Source organism: Oreochromis aureus, linkage group 1 (assembly GCF_013358895.1).
Source record: "Oreochromis aureus strain Israel breed Guangdong linkage group 1, ZZ_aureus, whole genome shotgun sequence".
Lineage (NCBI taxonomy): Eukaryota > Metazoa > Chordata > Actinopteri > Cichliformes > Cichlidae > Oreochromis > Oreochromis aureus.
This window is the reverse complement of record NC_052942.1, coordinates 27,090,789-27,101,327: the sequence shown is the minus strand read 5'-3', so window position 1 is coordinate 27,101,327 and position 10,539 is coordinate 27,090,789. Positions and strand designations below refer to the sequence as shown.

At 41.0% G+C, this 10,539-nt stretch overlaps 2 protein-coding genes across 2 annotated transcripts; one reads left to right on the top strand and one right to left on the bottom strand.

Moving 5' to 3' along the window:
* Positions 1-588: 588 nt before the first annotated feature.
* psmc3 (proteasome 26S subunit, ATPase 3) lies at positions 589-2,276 on the bottom strand. Its single transcript, XM_031730819.2, has 2 exons — positions 1,297-2,276; positions 589-1,046 (listed from the first exon to the last, which is right to left on the bottom strand). The coding sequence occupies exons 1-2, from the start codon at positions 2,239-2,241 to the stop codon at positions 708-710; spliced, it is 1,284 nt and encodes a 427-aa protein (XP_031586679.1). The 5' UTR covers positions 2,242-2,276; the 3' UTR covers positions 589-707.
* On the top strand, positions 2,277-10,206 carry LOC116313273 (TATA box binding protein). The gene is made up of 9 exons (XM_031730903.2): positions 2,277-2,410; positions 2,837-3,049; positions 3,669-3,846; positions 3,979-4,147; positions 4,325-4,412; positions 7,283-7,374; positions 7,508-7,675; positions 7,796-7,890; positions 8,698-10,206. Exons 2-9 carry the CDS (start codon positions 2,996-2,998, stop codon positions 8,775-8,777), a joined length of 924 nt encoding a protein of 307 aa, XP_031586763.1. The 5' UTR covers positions 2,277-2,410; positions 2,837-2,995; the 3' UTR covers positions 8,778-10,206.
* The last annotated feature ends 333 nt before the right edge of the window (positions 10,207-10,539 follow it).

Sequence of the window (10,539 nt, the reverse complement as noted above, 5' to 3'; positions counted from 1 at the left end):
TTTTAGAGGGGGTATTGAGTATTTGTGGATTTCAGATATTCATAGGGAGTTGTGGTCCCTAACCCCGGGGAATACGGGGGGGTCAACTGTACTGCACAAAGTTGTTGGAATAATGAAGGAATACCTCCAAATTCTTCCACTTCACCTTAGATTAACAGCAAAATGGTTGAAACTTGGACACAGTTGGACAATGATCCCAAACGTGTTAAAACTGATTCAGGAAAGGATAAAGCAGGCTAATGTTAAGCTTCTGAAATGGCCTTTCCAAAACTCCAATCTCAACCCTTTTGAAAATTTCTGGACTATGCTTAACAGCCAAGTCAATTGACCGGAAACCAACCAATATAAATGAACTCTACCATTCCCCCAGAATTTATACTAAAGAACATTAAACAAAATATTAGTGTGTGTGTGTGTGTTTTGACCACAACTGTATGTTGAACCCTGCCATCTATTTTTCTTTAACTGCTTTAAGTTAAGAATAAATTTATGACTACTATGCAATTCCAGATGTGCAGCTTCTAAATAGCACCTGGAACCCTTACATTATTTTTAAAATTGTTAGACAAAACAACAAAAGATACTCAAGGCATTTTATTTATTTTATTGACTCAAGATAATCAGAAATCATAACATGTGTTTTCTCAACAGCTTTTAATAGTAATCAAAGACTCTCACACACAAATACACAGACACAGGTAGTGTCCTCAGGCATAGTACTGAAGGTTAGCCTTCTTCTTAGCTTGGACCTCCAGGATTCCCTCCATGTAATCCTCATGGTTCAGCTCTGTGGCTCCGCGGCGCAGCGCGATCATACCGGCCTCCACGCACACAGCTTTGCACTGGGCGCCGTTGAAGTCGTCGGTGCAGCGGGCCAGCTCCTCATAGTTGACGTCGGGACTGACGTTCATCTTACGAGAGTGAATTTGCATGATGCGAGCCCTGGCTTCTTCGTTCGGCATGGGGAACTCAATCTTCCTGTCCAGACGACCTGAACGGAGCAGGGCAGGATCCAGGATGTCCACTCTGTTGGTGGCAGCAATCACCTAAATAATAAAGACAGTATCATTGCAATTAAACTCCAGTCATCATAAAGTATTACTATGGGGGTTTGGATACTGACAAAATTTTAAAGTTTTTCTTAATGAATTGTTGTACAAATTCACTTTAGGTGCCTTAGATCTACTCAGATGTAGTATATAATGTTTTATCAGTATTTAACATTAAATAACAGTGAAGTGGTATCAGAATTGTGGTGCACTTTTGCTGTATTCAAGAGTAAACAGGCAAATTTACCTTGACCAGCATGTTTGGCTGAAATCCATCTAGCTGGTTGAGCAGCTCCAGCATGGTCCTCTGCACCTCTCTGTCTCCAGCCTTCTCGCTGTCAAACCTCTTGGTTCCAATGGCGTCCAACTCATCTATGAAGATGATGGATGGGGCTTTCTCTTTAGCCAGGGCAAAGGCATCTCTCACCAGCTTGGCACCATCTCCAATGAACATCTGCACCAGCTGTGGACCTGCAAGCTTCAGGAATGTGGCTTTGGTCTGAGCAGCACATGCCCTGGCCAGTAGGGTCTTCCCGGTGCCAGGGGGTCCATACATGAGGACTCCCTTTGGGGGCTGGATGCCCAGGTTTTCAAACTTCTCCTTGTGGTTCATCGGCAGCACTATCGCCTCCACCAGCTCCTGGATCTGCTTATCCAGACCTCCAATGTCGCTGTACTGCTCTGTGGGGCGCTCATCCACCTCCATGGCCTTGACTCTGGAGTCATACTCGGTTGGTAAGGTCTCCAGGATCAGGTAGGAGTCTTTGTTAACACCTACGAGGTCTCCCGGTTTTAGCTTCTCGGCGTCCACCAGCCCGATCACCGGCAGGAAGTAGGTCTGCCGGGTTGAAGTTTTGATAACTGCGCACTTTCCTTTTCTCTGGGAGTCCAGGTCCACGTTAGCCCCGTCCTCCTCCTGGTCGTTGGGGTCCACATCCAGCAGCTCGATCACGTTAGACACCAGGTAGGGCAGCGTTTTGTTCACCTTTATCTTCTCCGTGTTTTCTTTAATTTTATCCTTCATAGCCTGAAGCTCGTGGGTTACTCTCAGCACTTCGCTCTTCATTATCTTTATCTCGCTGTCGAGGAGACGAGTGCGCTGAACTATCTCCTCTGTGGACATTTTTAACACTTCTTCTCCGATCCCATCCTCCACTTCATCCCAAACTGATTTGTCACTCAGCGACGCCATCTTTGCTGTGTCTGCGGTGAACTGTGACACGACGGAAGAAGAAGAAGAAGAAGAAGGAGAAGCTTCCGGAAGTAGGTCGTGAGCGCCCAAGAAGAAGTCCGGGGTAGTAACGGAGCTGGAGCTGAATTTATGCTGTTTGTGTGTTGATTTTAACAGCGGCACCTTGATTGTAAGCTAAAGAATGGTTTTCTGGTTCATGCTGACAGACTTTTGAGTTATTTGCAGTTGTTTTTACCGCATAAATCCGAAATTTTTAAACGTTTACGTTGCAGATTCATGATTGCTAAATTTGCTAATGCTAACTGCCGCTAACTTCAGCTAGCCCGTGTGCTTACACGTTTCATTTTGTGCGAGGAATGTTTGGGAACTTTATTAGCGGCATTTTGCACACTTAACTGGTTAAAGGACACCTCATGTACTGGGCAAGAAATGAACGAGAGAGTTAAAGTAATGTTAGAAAAGGTTAAAGTTATTTAAATGAGTTCGCGCCACCGCTTGCTGCTGCACGATTTTGGTTTCATTCATTTGCATGTTGTTTACGCCACTTTGTTTGAATGTTTGTCTGAGTAAAGTGTGCTTCTTGTCATCTTTTTAGGCAAGACACTACTGCCGGGGGTAAAAAGAAGAGTCTGCAGTGTTTGCGTCTGGTGTTTGACATTGTAGGCTGAAGGTTTAAAGAGCCCTGCTGGGTTAGTTATCACGCTTTTACTGCCTTCTACTGGGTGGCAGTGAAGTAACGTGGGAATCTAAAGGGATGGACCAGAACAACAGCATACCAGCCTTCCAAGGGCTGGTGGCTTCCCCTCAGGTAACATGGGCTTTGTGTTTCATCGTTAAGGCATTTTGAAAATGAAGTCACAGATTTTAATGTCTTTAGCTATCCGTTGTTTCTTTATATTTATGCATCCAAGGAGCCAAGTTCTTCAGGCTTTCTAGGCTTTCTAGGTTCTTAAAAATGGGGACTTTTTTCCACATTTTCAGTTCAGTCCCTGTTTTCATAGGAATCTGTATTGTTTGTTAAACCACTTAAAATGACTACCAATGAGAATGAAGGATACTGCTGATGAATGTATGTTACTTATGCAACCAGTGTAAAGTGTAAAAGTAAAGTGTGTTGTGTTAGTCCCCGAAGGGAAATTACTCCTCTGCATTTAACCCATTCACCCAGTGAAGCAGTGGGCAGCCACCAGTGCAGCGCCCGGGGAGCAGTGTGTAGGGACGGTACCTTGCTCAGGGGTACCTCAGGGTAGCCGTTCAGTGGGGTCGAACCCCCGACCTTCCGATCATGGGGCAGACACTCTACCTACTCAGTTGTGATCACTGACTTAAAAACAAGAATACTAACACTGAGGGAACCGTCTTATATCTTTGGTCTGTAGTTAGTTTGTGCTTCATTACGCCCTTCTTTTTGCTTTATCCCCATGCAGGGAGCCATGACCCCAGGCATGCCGCTCTTCAGCCCCATGATGCCATATGGCTCTGGTCTGACACCCCAGCCAGTGCAGAACACCAACAGTTTGTCAATACTGGAGGAACAGCAGAGGCAACAGCAGGCTCAGCAACAGCAGCAACAGGCACAACAACAGGCACAACAGGCCAGCTCAGGTACACCACAAGCTGTCATTTTTTTATCTTCCACATTTATTATGAGAAATCTTGGTTTAATTAGCCGTGATGGAAGTTAATCTCCAGTTACACATAAATCACCACTTTTTTTTTTTTTTTTTCCTTTTGCAGGGACGTCGGGGCAGACCCCTCAACTTTTCCACTCCCAGGCAGTGGGAGGCTCGACCACAACTGCACTGCCAGGAAACACCCCCCTCTTCACCACCCCGCTGACCCCCATGACCCCCATCACGCCGGCCACCCCTGCTTCAGAAACCTCTGGCATAGTACCGCAGCTACAGTATGTTTCACATCTCATCCCACCCACCCCCATTTTTGGTGATAACTGCTTTAAACGGAAAGAAATTCCTGCACATATATTGAACCAAATTGTACTTTAAGAGAATGAAATTTTTAATTGTTTGTATGTCCTTCACCCACTTGTTTTCTCTTGTTCTTTTCTCCTCTTCACATTTAGAAATATAGTATCTACTGTAAACTTAGGCTGTAAACTGGATTTGAAGACCATTGCCCTGAGAGCCAGAAATGCAGAATACAACCCAAAGGTGAGGCTCTTGGCTTTTTGTTGCTCTACAGCTTAATGATGTGATTTTACTGGCTGCAAGCTACAAATTACAAACTGTGGATGTTCCTGGTAATTAATTTACTAGATAGGCCATCCCAAAGTCAAGAGTGCTGTGGCCCACTTGAAAACCAGGAATTCCGACAGGGCCCACCAAATCTTAAATCTCCAGTCTAATCAAAATAAAAGACAGTGGCGTATTTCCTTGATAATTGTATTCAAAAACTTAAACAACACAGGCTGTTGGCTATAAATTGCTAATGCTACCCAATCATATGCAAAGTGACACAAACTTCAGTACAAGAGGAGTAAAATAAGGTCAGTGTAATGATTAATATAACAAATGAACTACCTCATATTTCCAGTTTTAATTCATTTTTTTATATAATTAAATTAATTAATACAAATATGTAACTGTAAATACTTGTGAGTGATTTCAAACTGAATTTCTGTTATTACTTCAGCCCACACTCTGGAAACCATTGTACTAGATAACAAACCAGAGAGAGAAACTCTCATCAGCTGATTAGTCTAAAATGGTCAAAAGGGACGGGGTGTGCTGTCTTCATATATACAGTTAAGCCCATAATTATTCATACCCCTGCCAAATTTTGACTTAAAGTTACTTTTATTCAACTAGCAAGTTATTTTTTGACTGGAAATGACACAGGCATCTCACAAAAGATAATAAGATGATGTACAAGACGCATCATTGTGGAAAAAAAAATTTTCTCAGCTTTTATTTACATTTGAGCAAAAAGTATCATGTCCAGAATTATTCATACCCTTTACAAACTGTCACAGTCTCTGGGAAAATCCAAAGTTCTATACCATTCCAAATAGTCAAAGCTGTTCTAAAGCATCCTAATTACCCTGATTAATTGGAAATAGCTGTTTTAATCAACTCAACAGGTGAAAAACAGCAGCTCTCTGCAGGTGGTCTGTGGACATTCATGGCTAAGACAAAGGAACTCAGTAAGGACCTGCAGCTGTGCATTGTGGCTGCTCACAAGTGAGGAATGGGCTACAAGGCCATATCCAAATGTTTTCAAGTTCCAGTGGCTACAGTGCAAAGTATTATTAAAAAATACAAGATGTTCCGCATTGTGGAAAATCTCAGAGGACGTTGTCGGAAGCCAAAAGTGAAACCTGTGCTGGCCAAGAGAATAGTGAGAGAGGTGAAAAAGAATCCAAGGATCACCACCAAGGCCATTCTGGTGAATCTGGGCTCTGCTGGTGGCAATGTCTCAAGGCAGACAGTCCAACGGACACTGTTGGGTTCCACGGATGCAGACCAAGGAAAACGCCACTTCTCCAGGCACTTCTAAGGCATGCAAAGCTCATTTGGCCTTTGCAAATGCTCATCTGGACAAAGAAGAAGATTTCTGGTCTTCAGTGTTATGGTCAGATGGAACAAAAATTGAATTATTTGGTCACAATGATGTTGCCTTCATTTGGCATAAAAAATGGAGAAGCCTTCAACCCAAAGAACACCATCCCCACTGTCAAACATGGTGGTGGGAACCTAATGCTTTGGGGGTGTTTTTTAGCCAATGGACCAGGGAACCTAATCACAGTAAACAGCACCATGAAAAAAGCAATACATGAAGATTCTCAACAACAACATCAGGCAGTCTGCAGAAAAACTTGGCCTTGGGAACCAGTGGACATTTTAGCATGATAATGACCCAAAACATACAGCAAAAGTGGTGAAGAAATGGTTAGCAGACAACAACATTAACGTTTTGCAGTGGCCTAGCCAGAGTCCTGACTTGAATCCAATTGAGAATCTGTGGAGGGAGCTAAAGATGAGGGTGATGGCAAGAAGACCCTCCAACCTGAAAGATTTGGAGCTCATTGCTAAAGATGAATGGGCAAAAATGCCTGTGGAGACATGCAAAAAGCTGGTCTGCAATTATAGGAAGCGTTTGATTGCTGTAATAGCCAATAAAGGCTTTTTTCTATTGATTATTGAGAAGGGTATGAATAATTCTGGACATGATACTTTTTGCTAAAATATAAATAAAACCTGAGAAACATTTTTTTCCACAATGATGCCTCTTGTACATCGTCTTATTATCTTTGGGGAGACACCTGTGTCATTTCTGCTCAAAAAAGAACTTGCTTGTTGAACAAAAGTAACTTTAAGTCAAAATTTGGCAGGGGTATGAATAATTATGGGCTTAACTGTATATATTTTGTGGGTTTTTAAGATCCAGCTGAAACAGTTAATGCAGGTAAATTTCGTTGCACAATGCTTCAGATGATTGGTCGTGTAGATTTGCACTACTACACACAGCTGTTCGCTATCTAATTTCCACCCTGTTTACAACTTCCCATCACATAGAGATATTGCAGAAAGTGATGTCATTATATATTACAACTAATGGTTATCTGGTGTTGTAAATCCATCCAGCTGTCCATAGCGTTCATTTTCTGCCTGTGATCTGGGTGTGGGACTCAGGGGCGGCAGTCTAAGCAGGGATGCCCTCTTCTGAGTCAGCCACCACCTCTAGAAGAGCTGTAAGAGATGGCTGGTGGGAGGAGAGTTAAACTGCTTTTGAAACTGAAGTTATAACTGAAAAACTAGTTAACAGACTTGTGTTCTTGTTTATTCTTGTAGTCGACTAGTTGCACACAGCTCTAGTCTCAACATCTTTTCCTCTTCAGCCCCTGTTTAACTCAGGCGGGAGACAACTTTTAAAAAATAAATATTTAAACATGTCTCCTCCACCAAACTCAAATATCTATATAGAATTAAAATCCCAGCTTGGATCAAATTCAAGCAGAAATTATTGTATTTTAAAAGTGATGCCTGTAATAATGGTCAGCCTCGCTGTCTCCATTCGTTAGCGTTTTGCTGCCGTCATCATGAGAATACGAGAGCCCAGGACCACTGCTCTGATCTTCAGCTCTGGAAAGATGGTCTGCACAGGAGCCAAGAGGTTGGATTACAGTTAATTTTGTTTTTGTTTTTTGTTTTTTGATTTTACAAAAAAGGGGAAAAAAAGTCTTTCTGCTTTACTTTACTAATATTTGACCGCTCCCCTGGGCTCTCAATGACATTTATCTTTCTAGTGAGGAGCAGTCGAGGTTAGCAGCCAGAAAATATGCGCGTGTTGTGCAGAAGCTCGGTTTTCCCGCCAAGTTCCTGGACTTCAAGATTCAGAACATGGTGGGCAGCTGTGATGTGAAGTTCCCCATTCGGCTGGAGGGATTGGTCCTCACACATCAGCAGTTTAGCAGGTAGTTTTTGTTTGTTTTAAAATGACTGAAAGCACATGAATTGCAAAATTAAAAATGATTGTTAATGATTTTGGACTCTTTGCATTTTAAGAACTAAAATAACCGACTTGTGTTTTGCAGCTACGAGCCGGAGCTGTTTCCAGGACTCATTTACAGAATGATCAAACCCCGAATTGTCCTGCTCATCTTTGTGTCTGGGAAAGTTGTACTCACAGGTAAGATCCCATCCTGTCTGCTTAAAAAACAAAACATTTTTCTTTTTGTGTGTATTAAACACAGTAGGAGAAGTTAAAGTTTGTTACTCTGATTTTCACATTGTTTAGACCCTTCTTGTTTAAATTTCCTCGTGTCCTTGCCACTCATCATAAATAAGATAAATTATTTTGATGTATGAGCCATGCTAAGCAAATCGCGAGTCCAAGAATTAGAACATGGAGTTGATGATACGTTTAAAGTTGACACTGAACAGGACATTTTGTAGTTGGGAAAATGTTTCACACAGAATCTCTGCACAGTCGAATGATATGCTGACTGTCGGATAGACAGAAAGGATTTGCTTTAATAGCTTCTCCAGTCATAAATGATAAAGTTTGAGGGAGTTCCAGTCAGTTGATTTGTGTAGTTGGGGAAAATCAAATTGACAAAATATCTTTAAATAACCTCCTTGAACCCATGATCCAATTAATCAAAAACTATAATAGTACTACACGTTGATGGATAGATGCTTTTTTTTTGATTCCCTAACAGCAAATTGTTTTAAAGGAGCAGGATAAAGGATAAAAATAGTACAATAAATCTATAATAAACAAACAACATAGTTAAAGTGCCAGAGTGCATAGCGAGAAAGTTATACTGTGAGGGTGCAAACATTAAAGATGAAGACAATTAAGACCGAGATCAAGTAAATTGCATTTCCTGAAGGCGAGATGGGATGTCCATGATGGGGCAGTTTGTTCAGTTTTTAAACTCTGTTAATGATTGTTGTGAATTAATTTTTGTAACTTGCTATATTTTTGTTTAAGGTGCCAAAGTGAGAGGAGAGATCTACGAAGCTTTTGAAAACATATACCCCATCCTCAAAGGCTTTCGGAAGACAACGTAGACCCTGCAGCTCTTCTTTTATCGTCCCCACAATCCTGTATCTAACTTTTTTTTTTCTTTTTTAAGCTTCACATCAAAGCATCAGCTTTATGCTGACCTCTTCATGTGGACCTCTGTAAGAGATGTGCTACAATGAAGTGATTTCCTCACTTGTACTTTTTGTCCCTACAGTATTTCAAGTTGTCTTAAAAGCAGGGTTTTAAGGATTGTCTTTTCTGTGTTATGATCCCACAAGTTTCTATATTTAAAAGTCAGTTTATTTCATACACATTTTAAGTCCTCTTTCGATTGTACATAAGACTGTAAGAAAGTGTAAAAACTGCGATTTAGAAAAGGGGCAGTCTTGGACTGTTTTATTTTATTTTTTGTTTTTTTGCAGTTAGTTTTCTACTTCTGGTTTTTATTAATTGCTCATATTTTATTTTGACATAATCAGCTCTGTTAGCCCCAAATCAGAGAGAGAGGGACTTCAAAACCAAATTGGCCTACTTTGCAAGATGAGATTTCTTTCTAAATTTAAGGCTGGTAAGTTCAGCAGTTATTGACGGTGAATTCTCTTAAAGTTTGAAACACTTCAAGTTGAACTAAACTGATCCAAATCCCACGGCTAAAGTTGAGTAGTTCATCAGTTTGGTTTCCTGTTGCAATCCTACTTAATTCACTGATAGTTTGGAGTCGGTCTAAAATTTTCTCTGGAGCAGATGTTGTAATTTTTGAAAGAAGTGTTTTAATGCTCAAACTTTCATGTGTATGTACATATAGAAATATTTTTTCTACTGTAAATAAGTGATTCCGACCTTGAAGGGGATGCTGCTCTGCAGATATTCTTTGTTTTTTTTTGACTAGCAGGACAGCGTGTTCGTAAGATCACAAGCATTTAAGTTTAGCCAGGACTGAAATGTGACCTGCAAGAAAGACGCTATTAGCTTTGAGTACAAGAAGCGGCTGCCAACCTAATCCTGAATTTACATCTAGTGATTGATGGCAGGTAAAATATGCATCACGTTGCTGCATATTTATTATTTTTAATTTTAATAATTTGTTTTTGGCTAATCAAACCTATATTTAAAAGGTTTTTTTTAGGTACTTTTTACAAGCATAGAAATATGACTCTGTCCTGGTTGCCGGTGAACTGTGCTCAGACACACAGCTGGGAAAAAAAGCCGTTTAAATGTTTTAATTCTGGTCACGTTTTGATGTGCTTGTGTATCTCATGCAGGTTCAGATGGGCACATCCTTCACACCAGTGTTAACATGTAGTTCTTAACCAGTTCAGAATATTTGATTGGCAGATCATTTGGTTCACATGTTCACTTAAACCACTTTCATCGACTGTATGTATGGAAATCAATCAGGAACCTGTCGCATCTACATGCTTCTTAAACTGTTAATGTACTTCTCAGTGCGTTAATAAACATGTACATACGGACTCCTTTGTTGGATCTGGGTCTTCTGTTGGATTAAGCACCATTTTTGTTTGCTTAACCCCCTGTTTTGAATTCAGTGTTATTTATGTCACCTCAAAGTGCTTTAATATTGCACGCTAAGCACCCTACAATATTAAAAATACAAAAGCAACAATCATGACTTACTATGAGGAAGCACTTGGTGATGGTGGGAGAGGAAAACTCCCTTTTAACAGGAAGAAATCTCCGGCAGAACCAGGCTCAGGGAGGGGCCTCGGACTATAGCAGCGTAACTGCGTAGTGTTGTTCAGGGTCACTCAATTCAGCCATAACTGTAAACTTTTAAATCTAGGATTA